Here is a 21,350-nt window from a genome sequence, read left to right on the forward strand (position 1 = left end):
AGTTTTCTACAATGTGAATAAAATTACCTGGTGGTGTCCATGATCTCCGGTCATTGTGCCTTTTGAGATCTCAAGAAGAGAAATAAAACGCGAGACAAGAGTGAGAGAGAGGGGGGAAAGAGAGAGAGAGAGAGAGAGGAAAAAAAAAAGATGCCGGTATCGAAAAAAAGCTCGGCAGAATTGAGACTTGAGCAATCGAGTCTCAGACACGAAGTCCTGCTTTCGTGATACTGCGCATGCGCAGAGCAGGTCGCTTCACTGAGTCGAATCTTTCAAAGTCGGTTGAAAGGAATCGATTCACACGAGTTCTGATTATTCAGTGTTAAGCTAGTAGATAATAGAGGAAAGATTAGAGGAGTACAGAAGCCCTAAGAGGCCTTGCATTATTATTTTTCCTTCTTTCCTGTTTTTCGTGTGATCACGACAATCTCAAAGAGATAATTAAGTTGTTTTGTCATGATCACGACTTATGTCGGTCACGAGAAAACAACTTAATTATCTCGTGATTGGCGTCAAACTGTCTTCTCGTCATCACGACTTAATTTTCTCATGATAGACATAAAACTGTTTTCTCACGATCACGACTTTGAGATTGTTCTGGAGGCAGGAAAAGCGTAGTGCAATCCTACAGCATCGTGGACGAACAAATTCATTTTCATGTTGATCAGGGACTCGCTCAAGCTGAAATACCTCCATGTCTGTCAGTGATTGATAACTTGAGAAGGAGGATGTCAGGTCTACACCTCTCCCTCCCTCCCTCTCTCTCTCTCTCTCTCAATGCGGAGATAATGATGATGATGGCGAAGACGCTGACATGCATGCAACACCAGTCCCATGCACAAGGCACCAGAGTTTCTCGTGATAAAATTACATTGTGAGAAAACAGCTTTTTGTTATGTCAAGATCACAAGAAAACAAGAAAAGGGAAAAAATGATAATGCATGGCCTCTTAAGGCTTCCGTAGAGCAGAGTAGAGCAGAGTAGAGAGTACTTTATTGATCCGCAAGGGGAAATGTGGCGCCACAACACACGAGCAACAAGCAAGACCAAGACTTCACAGTTCACAAGACTTTAACAGTGCACAATAAACTCACAATACCGCAAATAAGGAGGAGTAAAAATCTACATATAAATAGCTCTCTAAGTTATTTACAGACTGAGATTCCTGTACAGATTAACTGTATGAAATATATTGCAGGTTGGCAGGTTTAAAACTGTGCATTAGATATGTGTGAAGAGCAGAACTTGTGGTAATGTGAATAAAAATGGACAGTAGTTATAGTTATAAGTGGCATAAATAGCCATTTATATGGCTTTATACCTTAACGTTCTTTATATAGTAATAGGTTATGATTAAAAAAATAAATTCCAGTTATGCAATGACAAATATGACATCATTCACAATAAAATTGCCAATGAATAGCTAAAAAAAGACACTTAATTCTTTAACAATCACATGACAATGTAAACACAAAAGCAACATCTTAAAATTTGCCGAAGTTCAATAAGTAACTGTGATATTGATTGGAAAGAAATCCAACCACAAGTGAAATATTAACCTTTGTATCTTTTTGTAACAAATTAAAGTCAGGTGAATTGTTATGAATTTGTAAATGACAAAAAAAAAAAAAAAAAAAGTAGCCCCAAACTTTTGATTCATCTAATGAATCGATTCGAGAGTCGTTCAAAAAGAACCGATTCTTTCTCGAATTGCATATCAGTGTTGCCAGTTTGAAAAAAAAAAAAAAAAAAAGAAAAAAAAAAAAAAAAACCCTTGCACATGGCCAAGTTCAGACCAGTACGATTATTAAATTACCACATAATCATGTCATAAAGCAAACATTACATAAAATCCTGGCATGATTACAGAGATTAAAGTTTATAGTCCATTTTCTATTAAGTATTTGTTATATTATGTATTTATGATGTATAGTCTTATTATTGTTTCTCTTTCTAAATTGTAAAATATTTACAAGTACAGAAATTCGTTTTAAATTCTTATAAATTGCGATATATCTATTTACAATATCACATTTACTTAATACATTTAATCTGCCACAAGTTCAGAACAATGAAGTTAGTTAAGTTTGTCACAGTATTTAATGCTTGACTACATAAAAATACTAGAAATAACAGTCTGTAACAAAATATGTCTGTATACATTGAGAGTTTGATTTAAATACAATATGTAAAAGTAGCAAAACACCAAGTAGATATGCATAATTAGACAAGTTATGTAGTAATAATGAATTAATAAAACTTAACAGCATAAATTTCTTTTGTGCTGCTTTAAACAGACCTGTTAGATTTCACATTGTTTTGAAATGTATGAACGTCTTAACCATCAGTTACGCTCAAAATCATTTAGAATTTCAAATATATAAAAGGATTCATAAATATGGATCTGTTTAATCAATAGCTGACAAAAAAAAAAAAACAAAAACAAAAAAAAAAACAACTTTCTCTTGCTGTTATAGAGTTCCTGTTATCATCCCGAAGTTGATTATTTTCCTATAACAGCACCTCCAAAAGTGTTTTATTCCTCTTATACCACAGCCATTTACCAACAATTACAATTATTTATTTATTAAAAGAGCAACAGATCCCAGTTTCATCCATTTATAGTTTCATTTAATGTTGTGGAATGCCTGAGAGACGAGTTAGTTCCTGTTCTCACTTGCGTTACAGCAGCTATAAACAGCCTCTTTTTTATTCTTTATATTGAAAGTAATAAGACAAAAAATAAATAAAAATAAATAAATAAATAAATAAAACACCACAACATCTTACCGAGAAACCACAAAGCATAAACTCTTCTGTTCTGAAGATGTCTGAAAATTTAAAGATACAGATTTACCTCTGAATGTTTCAAAGTGCTGAAACTGGAGACTCCTTACAGAAAACGTCACCATATTTTTAAATCTGTTTAAGGGGAAGCGTCCACCATTCAAGTCCCCTGTGAACGAGCTGTTACTATGGAAACAATAACGTATTAGAATAAGCGCATTAATATAAACCGGTGATCCTGTCAGAGCTGCTGTTAGAGAAAACTAATCAACACCTTCTGACCAATCAGAATCCAGAACTCAAAAGCACTGCAGTATAAAAGTTATATAAAAATGTTACATTATCTACAACATTTTTATACAAAAACATTTTATTACTTTACCAAATAATATATAATCTGCTATATTTTGATCTTTTGCTTGTGAGCAATTTATAAATGCTGTAAAATGACAAAACATGGTTCATAAGTATTGCACGTATATAAATGTTTAGTGTCTCGGTTTCGTTAAATTGTTCAAGATTAGGTACAGGGTGGAGCAACGAGGTCACAAGTCACTAGCAGTGTAACGTACGTGTTAAAAAGGTTTAACCAAATCCCCTTCAGTCTGCTGTCAAATAATAAACACGTGTTTAAGGAGGTGAACCGTGAGGTCATTCTACAAAAAGTGTGTTTGTCTTCCCCAGTATAACACCCAGGTAATATTCTATAAACTGAAACACACTTTGACAAACAAAACAAAAAAATATTAATAAAAAGTAGAATGAAAGTGAAAGTCCCACTATTAAGGAAATAATTAATGTCCCTTTATTCCAGATTAAACCTGGTATAATATACAAAGTGCACATATTTTATATTATATACACACACACGCACATAAAATTACATTTACAGACACACAGCCAAATAACAGCTAACAGGAAATTGCATTATTGTACTCTAAAAGGACAGAAGATCATGAACAAGCTAGTTTCTTTTCATTATTTACCATTTCTGATATTTTATAAAGCACTACATTCATTTCCCTAATTAATGAAACTGAATAATGGTTGATATTTATACTGGAATAAAACATATCTTTAAACAAGTACTGAAATACTGACCTGAGTCAACATTAATGGGACAGTTCAGTCATAAATAAAATGTAAACCCCTTTGATTGTGAACTGTTTCCCCTGGACTATATTAAGAAAATTAGGATTACCAAGCTTAGACATACGTCTCCCTTTCCACAAATGTAGCCCTTAATTTTCGAGGGAAAAAAAAAAAAAAAAAAAAAAAACATTTAACAAACTATTTCCCCCCCAAGATTGAAGATAGATAGCTAAATGGGCAAATACATTAGATTGTACACCCTAAGGTTCTTCAGTTGTCCTATTTTGGAAACTTTAAAAGGTTATACAGAGAATAACCTACAATGTTTTAGAAATTGAACCCATTTAGGAAGCTTTGAACCCTTATTTATCCAAAGATCCCTTAAAGAACCACTGAATACTTAGAATAAAGCTTCAACAGTTCTTTAAGGGTTTCCCAAGAGGGAAAGCCAAAAGGTCACATACAGAACCCTACAACAAAGTGTTTCACTATTGTTTCAGAAAGGGTTACAAGTAGAACCCATTTAGGAAGTGCCAAACCCTTTTTAATCTAAAGAACCCTTGAAGAACAATTCAAGAGCCCTTTTTCTAAGAGTGTACCAAGTACCAAGATACACTATATGGTAAAAAGTATGTGCACCCCTGACCATCACACCCATGAGGTTCAAACCGTTCCCACAAAGTAGGAAGCTCACAGTTGTATAGAGTGTGTTTGTATGCTGTAGAATTACAGTTTTCCTTCACTGGAACTAAGAGGCCCAAAACCTGTTCCAGCATGACAATGCCCCTGTGCACAAAGCGAGCTCCATGAAGACATGGTGTGTGAAGGTTGGAGTGGAAGAACTCGAGTGTCCTGCACAGAACCCTGACCTCAACCCCACTGAACACCTTTGGGATGAACTGAAACACTGACTGAACCCCAGACCTCCTCGACATCCCAACATCAGCGCCTGACCTCACTAATGCTCTTGTAGCTGAATGAACACAAATCCCCACAGCCACGCTCCAACATCTAGTGGAAAGCTTCCCAGAAGAGTGGAGCTTATTATAACAGCAAATAATGAGACGTTCAACAAGCACATACAAGTGTGATGGTCAGGTGTCTACAAACTTTAGCTACACTATAAGACCAAAATGGTAAAATAAATCAAAAGTCTGACAGGTTTTAGATATTAAGAAGAAAATAATGAGCAATAATTTGGAGTTTGTACTGCATACTTACCCAGTTACCACATACACTCGGAGGATGTACATTGTTCTCCAATGGTTCTTTGGTTGTATATAGAACCCTACAACAAAATGGTCCCCTATCCCAATTGTTTCAGAAAGGGTTACTAGTAGAACCCATTAGGAAGCCGAGTATCCTTAATGATACAAAAAAAACAAAACAAAACAAAAAAAAAAAAACACCCTTGGTTTGTATCGCACACTTACGCAGTTAATACATACAGTTATAGAAAAAAAAGGAAAAAGAAAAAAAGGGTTCTTCAGGGGATCTTTAAGGGTTCTTTGGTTGTCCCTCTTGGGAAACCCTTATGGGTTATATGTAGAATGGTTTACAAGAAGAACCCTTTTAGGAAGCTAAGTATCCTTAATTATACAAATAACATTTTTCCACCCTGACAAGATGGTACCAAGTTCCAAGAAAGGAGAACAGCTTACCATAGAGCCTTGAAGCATTCACTCAGAGGGACAACAGAACCATGAAAGGTTGTTCAAAGACTGTAGCAAACAGCAAACGAGTGACTTCAAACACAAATCTAGGAGAGCCATATTTTCCAAGATGATTCTGCCTCCATAATCTTCCAGCATTCATTACTACATGCTAATGTTTAGTTCATGTTTATTGATTACAGGAAGTTCCAGTGACCCAAGCAGGACACATCAGGACATCTGAGTGACGTCACTGAAGGACTGGATGTGGATGGATGGATCTAATTTCCTAGCTCTAGCATTTTAAGTTAATAAATCAAACTATAACTGAATATACACAGCAATGAAGATTGGTTCCATTTGATTGTTTTTGTCCTTGTGAGCCAAAACATGAGCAGAACCTCAGCAAGAACACAAACAGGACACAAAACCAAATATGAAAAAAGTCAAATTTATTTCCATTCTGATATGTAAAAATGTTATAAAAATGTTAAATATTCTGTACAATGAGGACACTGTTGATATTGAATGCCACTGTGCCTTAGCAGCCCAGAATAACAAGAAAAATAAATAAATAAACACACACAACAAGACACACACGCACACCTCCACAGTGACAGGTGGCTAAAGGAACAGTGCTGAAAAGGGCTTAAAAGCGCCAACATCGGACGTGGAAAGGGAAAAAAACCCACAAACACACAACAGCTAATAGATACAACACAGTGTCCTGCATTTGCAATATTCTTTGTTAATGTACAAATAAAACACTAGAAGAATCAAGGAGGTGGAGGAGAGAAAGGAAGACACATCATTTATATCTCCTGAGGAGCTTTAATCGTGAAAGGTGGCGCTGGCGAGTCGCACGCCTCCAGGAGAAGCCCCTGACATCCAACACACATGTCCTGATTATGCCAGTCTCTCATAGCCAGAGTGTGAGGAGCGACAGAACCGGATATGCGAGACGACGCCAGAACCAGAGGAACCCTGAACACCACAAAATTTACATTCATTCATTCATTTGTTCATTCATCATTCGATGAATACTCTGGTGTGGTTAAAGCCACAGTCGGTCTTTTGCAAACTCAACAATGCAATGTTCCATACTGATTTTAATATTACACTGAGTCACCAGTTTATCAGGTTCACAAATACACAAACGCCACTGAACAGATATTATTCAATTCCATTCATCCCATTCATGAGGTTTAAATCAACGTATCCTAACAAGGAAACCGCTAAAAGACAAGGATGTGCTGAAATTCCTGGCTGTAGTTGTAAGGAAAATGCATCACTGACTCACCGGGATGGATCCCACGACCATCGCTCGTTCCAGAAGTGTCTCTGACTTTCCTCAGATTCTTTTTTCAACACAATCTTCTTGAAGAAGCTTATGGGAAGGTTGATGCACCATTTAAAGGGTAGACGCAGCTTTGTTGCAAAACACATAGATGTGGATGTCCAGCCAAATCATAGAGGAAATTTATATTAAAAAAAAAATTTATATATATATATATATATTATACATATGTATAATATATATATATATATATAAATTTTTTTTTTAATATAAATTTCCTCTATGATTATTATATATATATATATATATATATATAGATATTTGATAATGATAATAATGACAAATGATAATTTTTCCCTAAAATGTCATCAAGCAGCCAAGACAGCCATGGCGTCATTCGGTTCCTTGGTTTTGGACTGGAGCTAATGTAGTTAACAAGTAATGGAAGACCATCTCGCTGAAAACCTTTTCCAGAAAAGCTTCAAGCTGTAAATGTAAAAACATTGACTTATTTGACCTGATGAAATTGTTTATATGTAACTTTTTATATGTAACTTTTTTTTTTTAAAAACACACTGAAGTTTGCAGTGGAACTTTTACCATCCACATCACTTCCAGCTTCAAGCTAAAATTCTACCTTCAAACTTTGGGAGGCGGGGCCTAGATTCAGAGGGCGGAGTCCAGTTCTCTCAGATAACACCTCAACTTTCTAATATTCAGCTCCATTGTGAAGTTTTGTGAATGTTTATAGAGGACAGTAAGTCCCACTATTTCCAACCTCAGACTTGGAAGAAATGAAGAAAACACTCCCTCAACTTCCTCCCTTCCTACAGGAAGGTCTCTTTAACTGCAAATTCAGCAAGTGACGTCAGATTAACAAGGCTGCTCACATCATCAGCAATAAACAAAGTAGCACTTCTTACCTTTAAATGAGTTATACTGCATATACAAGTCTTAGCTTTAGATCAATCAACATGCATTCACTTGTTAAATCTATAACACTGTCACTACAGTTCACTGTTTCAAGAAGAAAAACATACAGTCATCACAATTAGATGGCTAGCTTGTTGCTAACAAAAGACAAACACGGAGGAGTCCATGGTTCTTTCCCCACTTTGTAGCTCAAACGCATGGAAAAAAAAAATGGCATAATTCAGCGTTACGACTTTCCAAGACAATTCAATTGCAGCATAATACTACAGACTTCCGCTACATGTATAGGGTGTTAAGAGTACTGAAAAATCATAAAGTATTGTGAGTAGAGAAAAAGTACCCGTCCTAAATATTAAGTTTTTATGAGCTAGCTAACCTATCCCATGTTGCTAGCTAAACTAGTTAGCATAAAACCAAAACCATGATACATTTCTTCAAACTAGAGGCTGATTTCCTGAATGCTGATATTACAACAGGCTTTAGAAGGCAAATCCGACACAGCACGAGAATGCTGTTGCCCTTCTTAGTCTCCACTTCCAAGAATTTCTTGCAGGTTCGGCCATGGATGCGCGGTTAATGTTACGTTGCATGCTTGAGGCGTGCTCCATGTCTCTCCCGATGACCTCCAGGATTATTAGGAGCTGGTGCCAGTTCCATTTTTGCCATTCAAGAAGTTGAAAACAATGAACCAACTAATAAAATCAGAAGAGGGAAGTAGCGAGCACACACAAAGGAAAAATAGCAAGAGTACTGTTAAAGTATTTAAAACATACTCAGGTATATCCATTGTCAACTCCTTAAGCACTATTCCTGAGGAAAAAACTACTCCATTACAGTAACAAAGTATTTGTAATTCTTTACTTTACACTCCTGCATGCTAGCTACATTAGCCTCCAAAACTAAAGAAGCAAATATTAGACACCACACATCTTGGATGATCGAGTATATTTGGGGTAGATGGGAAATTGTCCAAATTGTAAAATTTCCCCCCAATGCATAAACCTACCTCTAAACAGCACTCTGGACACACAACCCTGTCGACAGACCATAAGAGAGATCATTAAAACCCCACAGAATCTGCCAGACTGTGCTAAAAATCACACACAGGAAGGTCAAATCGTACCTACTGCATAGAGAACAGAAGTTGTGCCAGGTGAAATACAAACTTCTCTTTGCACAACATGAACAGATCTGTGGAGGGAAAAAAAAAAGGCACTTGTGTTTTACAGTAGCACAGTGTTGCTAATAAAGAGAACATTCCATTGAGCACTCTTTCACATTTTTTCTACAGATCATCACTGGCCAAGCTAGCATGCGCTAAACTAAATATCTGCCATTATTTAGCACTAAAAATAAAGTATTAGTCTAATAGAAACTTGAGTGGCAGAAAATTAAAATACAGACATCGAAAAATATGAGTGAATGTATTAAGCTGCGATCTGATTGGTCAGGAGATTTGTGTGTGAGTGACACTGCTCTGTGCTTTTCTGAAAAAGTTTAGCTTTCTACAACTTTTGGAAGGTCTACACTGAGCCAACAAAGCACCCTTATTTCACAAAACCTAGTCGTTTATCTGTATTAAGTAGCAGAACGAAATGTCCTCAAACCAAAAGTTTGACCTGTTGCTACTCATCACTGCTCTGTAGTGCATATTGCACACGACACAGTGTGTGTGTAGTGATTTTAAAACTCTAAACAGGTTTTGGTGGTGTTTCTTTTAAAGAGTTTACTTTATTCAATTCATCGAGAAGCACTCTAAAAGGATTCTCCCAGGCGTATTCTGAACACCTTTCCAAAATCATTTCATGGACAGAACATAAACGCTGAGAATGTTGAGCATTGAGTCGTATTTCCAAAGAGCTGAACGTTCTTTAAAATGATTTTAAGCCGTGTCTTTACTCTTGCAGCGCAAGTGAATCAAACTGCATCTCTGGAAATTATGAACAGTGAGACATGTGCTTGACTCTTACCATCTTGTTTCTAGTCTTGCTAATTTTACAATTATTTTAATAGATTTTATAGAATACAGTGCAGCACTATGTACATTAGAATGTAGAGTAAGACTTCAGCCATAGCCTAAGCAAAGAACAACCACCAATGTTCCTAATATCACAAAGCTTATCTAGAGGAAAAAATTTGCATTGAGCCATTCAGGAGTGAAAAGAGTCGAGTCTTATCGGTGAGCTGAAGAGAGTCGGAATTCCCATCACCAACAGCCACGCTGGAAAAATGGGTCCTTGTACAAATGAATCTTTCCAAATCAGCTTTTAGTGTTTCAGCATTTCCTGACTTTGCGTAATCTATTCATGAAGCATGTTTAGTTTGGATTTCAAAATCTCAAAGTGCTTTACATGTCAAAGATTAAAAGTATTAATGCTAGGACACATTCATGAGCCAAACTACAAATAACTATAAATCAGTGGAATAAGCGTAAATTATGAATAGTACACAGACAAAAAAAGGAAACAAATTGAATTTTAAAACCAGGGGCATTTAAAAGTGGATTTGATTTTAACATTCTCTATAAAAGAGAAGTCTGAACTCTGACAGTCTCCTTCCTGATCTGAGATAATTTACCCCCCCAACTCACCCGCCAGTTCCCGTACGCATCACACGACGACTTCCCCTCCTTCCTGTAGTGTGTTTTGATGACATCAGCAATCGTTGTGGGAACAGAAACTTTGTTCTGCAGTGGCTTTCAAAGACGCATGGTCAAGATCAACTCTAAAACTGTCTCCAAGTGCTATTAAATACATGCATGTTCTTCACTTACGAGCTGGCGGACCTCCAGGTTGCTGGGCAAGGACCGCGCACGCCGTTTTCCTCGGAAAAGCCTGCACTCTTCAGACAGACTCAGTGGTGTGGAGGAGAGAGCGGGAGAGAAGCTCAGATTCTTCACAGATGAACCTGCTGAAGCACATCACACCACGATCAGATCCACACTGCAGGTTCTGAAGCTAAACCTTAACCTTTTAGTTTCACTAACATGGTGTTACATGTTGAACAGTTCTTTATGATGGCAAGATCCAAGATGTGTAATGAGCATTAACCAACAGTACACCCTTATGGAAAAAAGAAAAATAAATCAATAAATAAATAACCAAGGATACCAAAAAGAGGTTTAGCTTTGTCTGAATAGGGGGACTAGTGCTGCGCTCAAGGTGAAGTTGCAACTTGTAATTGTAATTAAAAGTGGTAAAATCCACAGAAAATGTCCCTCAACATTGAAATTTCAACTCTTCAACTTGGCACAATCTTCTCAACTCCCAGTTCCTTCCCTGTTTAGAGAGTGACATCAAATCAACATGGCCGCTCACACTGAACAGTGTAAAGTTCCCCTTCGCTACTTTTAAAGGAGTTTATAGCAGTACTGGCTTTAGATCAGTTCATATACAGAGATAGTTCTCGGTTAAATCTATAACACTGACCGTACTAATCACTGATTTGAGGAATGCTGATGACCGAATCATTAACGTTAGCTGGCTATCTTGTTAATGCTACACGCTATCGTCTGCTGTTGTTGCTGTGCTGCAATTTCAGTACAAAATGGTGTTCGAATGTTTGCTACAGTAGAACAGAACCAATAGCCACTCAGGCCTGTAACTGTAAAAGTGTGCTTAAAGTAGCCCTTTATGAGCTTTATGTTCTCTGACAGAGCAAACAAAACACACACCTTCTTTGAAGCATTCATATTCTGCCCCTAACCCCCCCTTCACCCAACCCAAAATTTGAAATGACATCATTACAACTTGCAAATCACAACATACAAAACACCACAAGCACAGATTAAAAGTTATAAATAGACTCCCGAGTGGTGCAACAAAAGCGTTCGAGATCACAAGTTCAAGATGGCCAAAGCCATCCATTGCAGGGAGCCAAGAGAGCACAATTGGCCATGCTCTCTGGGTGGGAGGGGCATACTCTCTCTCCCCTGTCAATCACAGCAACACTAGCCAATCATAGGCATCCGTGCTCTCATGTATGTGTAAGAGGGTAGATAGCTCTTTCTGCCAACTGTGTTACGCTGCCCTGTAATGTTTAGGCGTACAAAAGGTTTCCCAGTCAGAGAGGGTTCCACACAAAGAACCCTATAAGGAACCCCTTCAAGAACCAATGCACATGACTAGAGACGCAGAAAAAGTCTAAAAATACATACAATTTAATTTAATGACAACACAAATGTCAAAGTGAATGGAAAAACTAGAAAACTTAGTGATACTAGGCTAAAAGTTAACATCTATGAACATCAACAATGAAACTATTAGCGTTGAGATGTAATGCACTGCTCAAGGTCTCATTAACGTCATATTAAAACTAATGTGGGGCAAAAAATCTCACACACGTACATTCATCATTTATTTATATATATATATATATATATATTTTTTTTTTTTCCAGGTCTATAATGCCCTTCTGGGATCATACAGTCTTTAACAACAGAAAAAAGTTGTAACCCTTTCATTCAAACAACAAAAAAACAAACTAAACTCCTGGTTCTGTCATCTGTCCTTTTGTGGAATTTGTACTTTGATTGGACAGTGTGTGCTCAAATGTGCCGACGCCAAAAAGGAAACTGTATATGGATGCGTTTTTATCGTTGAAAGAAAGGGGCGGGGCTTAACCCTGCTAACACTTACATGTTATATACGCTTCCAAGGGTAGATCTCTCACCAGGTGATTTTGAAGAATTCAGGTTTTCATGATTAAAGTAGTAGAAAAGCAATTTAATTTTAATATTGTGTTTGAAATGCAATAAGTTATCATTTGGTATTCATGTGTTTTTTTTTTTTTTGTTAGAACTTATTTACCTCCATCTCATTATTTCATCATCATTATATCATGTTATTATAGCCCCACCCACTTTACAAATTGTTCAAGAGAAAAGATGATCATGCTGTCTTTTGTGGTTGTAGTAGTAATGCTAGCTGAAATGCTAGAGGAAATAAGAAGTTAATCCAAAATGAGTTGCGTGCTTTACCTGTATAACTGTCCTCTTGTGGAGCAGAACCATCTTTACAAGTTGTTTCCTAATTAAACAGAGAATCCATAGGGTTAATTAATGGTAATAAATATTAAAAACCCAAAAGCTGTGTTCTGCCCTTACTCGGCATGGTGCCCCCTCCTGGCTGGAGCTGTGAGCTGCGTTCAGAAAGAAGGACATGTCTTCGTTTGTATCTTCATAGACAGACGTCAGGGACTTCACAGGCGACGTGCTGAGAGACAGAGATCCACTTACTGTTTCTACAGATCCAATGAAAAGTAAGGAAAAACAGGAATCTTATTTAAGATTTCAGCTCAGGTCTTGTTAGGGTTTGTGAAGGTTCCAAAAAATATATACTTTAAAAAATATTCCAAATTAACAGGATGCATTAAATTTCCAACAAAATCGTTTCTGATGGCACATAAAAAATTAAATGAACTTATTCTGTAATCAAGGTCCTGCTTGTATTACCCATAATGCACTGCATTCAAACTTATCCAACAAACCATTTAAAGGAACACAGGGATCATTAAAAAAAATGAGTGTATTTACCGCAGTCAGATATTGTATTACCGCCAAGAAGCTACATAATGCTGCGTTCAACTCGGAAGTGGAAAGTCGTAACTCTGAATTCCGTGCATTTGAGCTACAAAGTTGGGGGGAAAAAATGGACACCTACATGTTTGTCTTTTGTTAGCAACAATCTAGCCAGCTAACTGATGAGTGATGTATTTTTTCCTTGTAAATACAGTATAAAAATTTTACAAATGCTACAGAGTTTACTGTTACTGTGAGTGGCCATGTTGATTTGAAGTCACTTGCTGAACTCGGGGTTGAGGAGACCGTAATTAGTCTCCTATTAGGAATTCTGAGTTGGGTTTTCCTAGTCAGAGTTCTGAAATTTGGAGTTACGAGGTTTAGCTGAACGCAGCACGAGACACAGAGATGGGACGCAGAGATACACAGACATGAACGACGAGACCTTTGCATGGCCGTCTCTTTTGACACGAGGACAGGAGCTTCCCTGGGTCAGTGGAGCGGATCTCCTGCATCAGCAGCTCATGCAGACTGACCTCGTGTTTCAGGTTCTGGACTCTGGGTTTCAGTTTTCTCTCCGAGACCTGAGCAACAGGGAGACACTTCTGGAATAGCAGAAGAGTGAAATCAAATATTCTCCACCACAGACTGAATTTACTGGATGGACCTCTGTACAGAATAAACAGAGCTCATGAACAGAAGGTTGCAAGTTCAAATTCCAGAACTGCCAATTATATAATTTTCTTTTATGCACTTTGGATAAAATGTGAATTTATTAGTTCTAGACTAGTTCTAAAATGACCAAATGCACAGAAAGAGAGAAACTGACCGGCCGCAGTTTAGGCCCCGCCCGTATAATGTCCAGCAGCGTTTGATGAGGATCAGCTCCTCGCCCTCCACGAGCGTTCTCCAACGCCTTTACACCAGAACAATATTAATTAAAATAACTTCACTGTGTACAAAGTGGAATAAATTCAAGACAAATAGAAAGCTAAACTAAGCAAAATGTTCATAGCTCATTACAGCAGATTTGATACAATGAACAACAAAAAAAAAAAATTGGCACTCTTTCAGAGAGAAACCTTTTCATATTACATTTTTTAAATAAACAATGATTAATAAGTAAAATATTATTTAGGTATTTTAGGGGAAGGCACATAGGTGGGGTCCCTGGAGGACTGGTGGCTAGGCCTGGGTGCTCTCACTGCCGTGGTCTGGGTCCGAGTCCCAGCCAGGGAACCGACACGAGCCACTGGGTTTGCACACGACAGGGCCAGGTCCCAAGCCCAGTGCCGGTCCCAAGCCCAGTGCCGGTCCCAGGCCCAGTGCCGGTCCCAGGCCCGGATAAAACCGGGGAGGGTTGCATCAGGGAGGGCATCTGGCATAAAAACTGTGCCAGACCAAATATGCGGACCAATGATCCTCTGCGTTCAGAGGAAGAAGGGGAAGGCACACGGGTGGTGATGCAAAAAAAACAAAAAAAAAAAACAAAAACAAAACAAAACAAAAAAAAACAACACGTCGAGTCCCTACAGATGGTAAAGGGAATCAGATTCTAGATCAGACTGTTAGTTTTTACAGCATATGGCATGTCTTAATATACTATAAAAATACACAAAAGCATGGTGGTTAATCAGCGTCCGCACAGGACACTGTTTTAAAGCAGCAGTTCGTAAATTTAGCAGAAAATCACTTTTCAGGGTTCTTTAAAGTTCAGAAGAGTTAATACATTTGTATAGATGGTATGGTACTGATGATACCGAAACCTCGAGCATCGGTTGATACCGACCCCCATCTGATGCGTTATTTCTTTAAAAACTACCAAGTTAAAATTTTTATTTTTTATTTTTTTTTTTTATTTTTATATAAGTTATACTCACACAAAGAATCACTTACATTGTAAATATAATGTAGTAATATAATAAAGTACAAATTAAATAATCAATCCTAACTAAAAGTAAACATTTCCAGCTGCAAAAAATAAATTTCTTTTCCAAATCCAATTCCAGTCTTTGTTGTTTGTTACAGGATCCGATATCCGATCCGTTTTCTCCGATATCCGATCCAATGAGTTTTTGTTTTTTTTTGTTTGTTTTTTTGCTGTTATCAACTCGATACTGATACCAGGTATCGGATCGGTGTCCTCTCTGTTAATTAATAATTTGTTAATTATAATTTGTTCTTAAATCATATATGTATTTCTAAATTAATATTTCTTCTTTCATTCACTGCACTCTCAGAACTTTAAAACTAGTGGATGCTTTTTACAAGAACAAAAAAAACAAACACTGAAGTGCTGCAGCGTGACCTTCACTTTGCGCAGTGTGTAGCGTCTGAGCTGGATGTCCTGCAGGAGTTGGCTAAAAGGAGACACGTCGACTGGCAGAGGGACGCCGGCGTTCAGTTTGTCCCTCGGAGGGCGCAGGACAACACCTCTGCTCAACTCGTCCATCAGGTGCTTCCACGTGAACTCCTGCGTGGCGTTTAATACAGAGCAGTGATGTAGATATCCACTTCCTGAATTAAAGGGCTCAAGTGTGAAAAAGTCACAAAGCATAAATTTATCCATTTAACTTTCCTCACCCAGTTAGTCGTCATATCCGGCACCAGATTGTTCTCCGATTCCATGATCAGTTTCTGCAGACTCTGAAGGAAAATAAATAACTGATCGCACAGAATGAAGCTTCCACTTCTAGATCATTAAATACTACTCATTATATATAAGGCGGCCAATATCAAATACATCAGGAATAAAGCACCGTGTTGTGCTGTTATAGGAAACTAATTAACGACAGGCTAGTGTGGCGTGATGAGGCGGAGTCACTCTTACCACCCAAGTTGATTATCTTTGCGCATCGCTTTATTCTTCTTACACCACAGCAATTTTACCAACGATTACAATTTTGTATTTATTAATGAATGACACTTTATCCATTTATATTTACATTTAAATTGTTACTTCCCGTTATCACTTACACTATAGCAGCTACAACGTTATCAAAAAGCGGCAAAGAAGCGTGAACTCGTCTGTCATGATGTCAGAAAACTTCAAGTTACAGCTTTATCTCTGACTGTTACAAAGTGCTGAGACTGGAGACTCCTTCCATAAATGTTACAAAAACTCATTTCTCCTCAGAGAATCTTTGAGATTTTTATTATTCTTATTGCTGATTTTGTAAATCTGATATTGGTTCAATTGAAGTAAAAAGGGTGTTAAAGAAAAAAAAAAGAAAAACTACAAAATAAATGCTATATAAATTAGCCCAAATTAGCAGTGTACAATTTCTGAGTTTAAATGACACACTCACCTCAAAAGTCAGTTTACGTTAAAACCATTTGTGCATACATTCACACACAAGAAGATAAAGAGGCCTTATTATAATCCAATATACCTCCTGTATTAGATTTAGTGCATGATGCTAAACTCTGTTTTTGTGTATTTATTCTGTGATTTAGAACTTGTTAGAGGTTTAAAGTGATTAGCTGTGTGTTTCTGACCTCCTGGGTTTGCTCGATGATCTGCAGATAGTTGCACAGCTCGATGGTGTGCGAGTAAAGCGTAGCACACACACTCCTGTAATGCTGAGTCGCCTGTCTCGGGTTATAAAGGCGCTCTTCACAAACCTGCACGAGGACCAAGAGCGTTTAATGAAACGTTAACGTTATCGTGTATGTGCAAATGCATTGAACTACACAAAATTACCACACAACCAAATAAACATCAGGAGACACGAATTACATGTGTGAGGGATAAAACCCTCGTGTCATGCTGTTATAGGAAAATAATCAACGACATGGTGGTGTGATGAAGCTGTCACAGTTACCATCCTGAAGTGTTTTATTCCTCTTATTCTACAGCGATTTGTCAATTACAATTTTCTATTTATTAAAAAAGGATGTTATTCTTTTATCCATTTACAGTTACATTTAATGCCCATGAAACAAGTTAGTTCCTGTTCTCACTTCTGTTAGAGCAGCTGGTTTCCTCACTCAATTTTCTCTTTCAAACTTGACAATTTTTTTAATAGCCGCAGCTTGTCATGTTACAGAGAAACCACAAAACGTAAACTCATGGCCTGAAGATGGAGAAACGTTACAGCTTTACCTCTGACTGTTACAAAGCACTGACACTGGAGACTCCTTATATGAATGATAAATAAATTACAGAAAGCTTCACCATATTATCGATTACACTGTGTGTGTGTGTGTGTGTGTGTGTGTGTGTGTGTGTGTCTGCTGTACAAGTCCCTGTGAATGAGTTGTTACTATAGAAACAATAACGTATTAGAACGAGCGCATTAATATAAATCTGCGATTTGCAGCTGCACTACTTCCGACCAACAGAATCGAGAATTCAACACCACTGTAGTGTAAAAGTGAATATTAGTCTAGTCAAGAAGGAGAAATCACATGTAATTTAATGCTGTTCCTGTTCTAACAACTATTAAACCTGGTCATGAACTGATCGACTTCCAACAATCAGCAAACTCTAGATAGAAAGACAGATAGATAGAAAGAGTAGATGGCTTAAAAGATGATGAGAAGGTGATGATCTGTACCTGCAGGACCTCGGAGATGGTGCATATGGGCTGGAGACAGCGTTCAGCACCCAGTCTGATGTCCACCTTGGTCATCTGATCCACCAGCAGCTCCAGCGTCTCGTCCAGCTCTCGCTCTACGTCTGCACCGAGGCCCCAGTCCAGGCACGAGTACATCAGACGACCCACGTAGTCTACCGTCTGGACAAACACACTGCTAACCCTGTGCGTTTCAGGCAGGAAGTGAATATTCATGAGGTTAAACCTGATGCTTACCTGAGCCTCGGTCTCGATTACAAACTGGTGTTCTGCTCGGAGAAAAGAAACGGTCATGAGACGGTAAAGTGAGGTGAGTGACATGGAAAAAAATATCTTCAGCAAACACAATACGCTTCACTAGTTTCATCTTTACTGAGGCTTTGCTAACAAACTATCACCAAAATACAGAGTTTTTAATTTTAAACCTTTCACATAATGAGAAAAAGGATGGAAAGTTAAACAACTGATACAAAAAAAAAAAAAAGCAGATATTAACATCCTGTAACAAAGATATAAAAGCACCAACATCAGATATCGAACACCTTCTTATGATCTTATCATATTACGATTATTATTCTAATGATGGTGCAGCTTTCTTAGGATTATTATTTACAAGAATCATTAGAAAACATTATGAACATTTTCCTTAAAATATTTTACGGCTAAAAATAAAAGGGATAAATCTAAAACTAATCTCCATATCCAGATATCTGTAAGGCTGCTTTGTGACAAGGTGCATTGTTTAAAGCTCTATATAAATAAAATAGAGCAGAATAGAGTTGAATTAAAGTGCTAGAAGCGTCAAACATGTTAATGCATGGTTTCATACAACTAAATGCTTTATCCTCTGATAATCTCCCAGTAAAAAGCTTGTGTTTATTCTGATACTGCAGACACAAGGAGAGTTTTCCTTTACTTTTAAAAATGGATTACTTCGCAGTCATGATTAAGAACATAATGTTTGCACGTAGGCGAATATAACAAATTATATATTTATATTTATATAATTTCAGTCATCAGAAATCTTTTTTGCTGTACTCCTGAATGAACTCAAACAAAACAAGAACCTGAGTGTAAATTCTAACACCTCAAAAAGTGCTAGAACTGTGGTTCTTCTGGCATCTTACTACATACGAACTGCACATGACAAATCGTTTCTGTAGTAAACGTGTGTAATTATTGTGTGGAGAAATTCCCTGTAAAGAGAAATGTGTGTAACATTCATGGAAGGAGTCTCCAGTGTAAAGTTGCAACTTTAAATTTTCCGACATCTTCAGAAAAAAAAAAAGGAGTTCACGCTTTGTGGGAGTTTTTTGACTTGAGAGAGAGAGAGAGAGAGAGAGGAGGAAAAAAAAAAAAGACGCTGGTGAGGGAAGGACTGTTTATAGCTGCTGTAACGCGAGTGAGAACAGGAACTAACTTGTTTCAGGAACATTAAATGCAACTCTAAGTGGATAAATAGCATAACGTGCTGTTATTTAATCAATAAAATTAGCTAGTGTTGGGAACTTGCTGTGGTATAAGATGAATAAAACAATTCACAATGGCAACAGCAACTGTTTAATCACATCACCCCACTGTTGATTATTTTTCTATAACAGCACAACACAGTTTTAGTCACTGAAACACTGAGCACATGTGCTAGAGATGCCTCATGGGAAAGAAATAAAAAATAAATACATCCATATTTTGGAACAATGATCCACAGTTTTGTAGTCGATCAGAAATAACAGCTCCCACATCCTTTTACGTTTCACGTGGATTTTCCTGAGAGAAAGTGGAAGTCTGGACATCTTACCCACTTTGCCGTGCTCTATTCGCAGAGAGATGTTGCCATCCGGGGAGAGGAAAATCCCCTCCGGTCCCGGGAGCCTGAAACTTTTCCACGAGCTGTAAATCTGACCATCTTCCAGACTGAAGTTCCTCTCCAGCAGTGAGCAGAGCTGATAGCAAAGCGCCCAGGCCTGCTCCTCACACACCGGCTGCTCGTGTACGGAGAGGATGTTCCTCAGAGAGAGCTGACAGCGGCTTGACGGAAACACAGCCTGCTCCATCACCTTCAGCTCATCAATAACTAGCAATAATCTTAATTTCAGACCCGTATAGAAACTGTGGATTAATTACAACTACTGAAATACAGGCTTCTCCAGTCTTCTTCAGCCTTTATCATGAGATCTGTTTCTCTCCTCCAGCACTCTCGTTTAATCACCTGACTTCTTAATTAGTTAATGAGGTGAGTCAGGTGTGTCAGAGGCACGATTACCTGAGATGCTATAAACAGCTAAAACCACCAAAACTACTCTTTTAAATAGCGCACCAAAGTATTTGCACACTGTTCTATCAATAAATGGTAAACAACCTCTTTATTTATTTTTTTAAATAGCGATAATAACAAAATTTGACAGTAATTAATAAAGAATTATGTGGTGGTGTGATGAAGTGGAGTTACTGTTACCACCCCATGCTGATTATTTTCCTATAACAGCATACCCTTATGTGTTTTATTCCACTTATACCACAGCAGTTTGCCAAGGTTTGCAATTTTTCATTTATTAATGAACACATTTTTAACCATTTATAGTTACATTTAACGTTGTGCAACCTTCGTAATACAAGTTAGTTCCTAATATTTAAGATTATACAAAGTTTGACAAAGAAAATTTTATTTAGACTTTTTAGATTATAATCAAAGTAATAAGCCTTTACACTTTTTATCCATTTATTATTAGATTTAACGCTGTGGAAAGTCCATGACAAAAGTTCAATATCCATCAGTTCCTATATTTTCTTCTTCTTTTTTTAAAATAACTATAGGAAGTAAATGCTTCACAAATTCAGATGGTGATGAAATACTGTTCTAGTTCTCAACAAAACATTCCCTTTATAGGGAACATATATATATATATATTATATGTTTACTTTCCTACATACTTCTTAGAATTATATCTGTATATTTTTTTCTCATTCATTTTGAGTCTGTATATATCCTACTAAGTCAAAGTTTGGACGCAAGTTTAATATTTATTTATTTTATTGCCTTAAAGACACTTATACAACAAATGTCTATAGTGAAGTTAGCACCCAAATATACCTTTATTTCTGAATCAGAATGTATTTTGAATAAGTATATATACATAAATAAATAAGTATATAAATATTTACTTTAAATCGAATAGTTTTATCCCATCACTAGTAGTTTTATGTAGAAGCTGTGAGGAGCTCGGTTCATTTAAGAAGGATGAAGCTTGTCATGATGCTGGTTGAGAAGATGCCATCCAAGCTTCTTCAGGAATATTGTTAAAATTTTAAATTAGTAAATAATATTTAAGACTTTTCTTGGTCACTGCTCCATATGTCTCATTTTACATCGTTAATGTCTTCATGTGTATATAATTATTCAAAAATAGTAGAAATTTGTAAAACACAAGAAAGAAAGAAAGAAAGAAAAAAAAGAAAACCTTATATGAAAAGATGTGATCGACCTTTTGACTGGT

The 21,350-nt window shown here is 37.1% G+C and overlaps 2 protein-coding genes across 5 annotated transcripts in view; both read right to left on the reverse strand.

The window, feature by feature from the left end:
• The window catches only part of top1b (DNA topoisomerase Ib), a 30,894-nt gene extending 30,685 nt beyond the window's left edge, over positions 1-209 (reverse strand). Inside the window, exon 1 of the mRNA XM_053240782.1 lies at positions 28-209. Within this exon, the coding sequence (XP_053096757.1) occupies positions 28-54 (27 nt within the window). The 5' untranslated portion in view covers positions 55-209. The remainder of the gene's footprint in view (positions 1-27) is intronic.
• A 5,757-nt stretch (positions 210-5,966) lies between these two features.
• zgc:114123 (uncharacterized protein LOC569174 homolog) lies at positions 5,967-20,102 on the reverse strand. Of its 4 annotated transcripts, none has more exons than XM_053240750.1 (16): positions 19,655-20,101; positions 18,094-18,125; positions 17,839-18,018; positions 16,778-16,903; positions 15,863-15,925; positions 15,588-15,752; positions 14,109-14,195; positions 13,725-13,863; positions 12,866-13,002; positions 12,740-12,788; positions 10,535-10,671; positions 10,352-10,447; positions 8,885-8,952; positions 8,768-8,795; positions 6,832-6,959; positions 5,967-6,515 (listed from the first exon to the last, which is right to left on the reverse strand). In XM_053240750.1, exons 1-16 carry the CDS (start codon positions 19,908-19,910, stop codon positions 6,344-6,346), a joined length of 1,863 nt encoding a protein of 620 aa, XP_053096725.1. In that variant the 5' UTR covers positions 19,911-20,101; the 3' UTR covers positions 5,967-6,343. The 4 variants fall into 4 exon arrangements, with proteins under 4 accessions (XP_053096725.1, XP_053096723.1, XP_053096724.1 ...); XM_053240748.1 differs by having other exon boundaries at positions 10,352-10,456; XM_053240749.1 differs by having other exon boundaries at positions 10,352-10,456; positions 10,535-10,668; positions 19,655-20,100.
• Positions 20,103-21,350: the final 1,248 nt, after the last annotated feature.

This window comes from Pangasianodon hypophthalmus, chromosome 16 (genome assembly GCF_027358585.1).
Source record: "Pangasianodon hypophthalmus isolate fPanHyp1 chromosome 16, fPanHyp1.pri, whole genome shotgun sequence".
Lineage (NCBI taxonomy): Eukaryota > Metazoa > Chordata > Actinopteri > Siluriformes > Pangasiidae > Pangasianodon > Pangasianodon hypophthalmus.

Excerpts from the sequence above, each read along its gene's own strand:
- zgc:114123 (XM_053240748.1), bottom strand. The coding sequence starts at position 19,910 with ATGGAGCAGGCTGTGTTTCCGTCAAGCCGCTGTCAGCTCTCTCTGAGG. Across the intron at positions 16,904-17,838 it reads CCATCTCCGAGGTCCTGCAG|GTTTGTGAAGAGCGCCTTTA; the intron begins GTACAGATCATC and ends GTCCTCGTGCAG. Across the intron at positions 13,003-13,724 it reads AAAGAGACGGCCATGCAAAG|AAACAGTAAGTGGATCTCTG; the intron begins GTCTCGTCGTTC and ends TTGGATCTGTAG.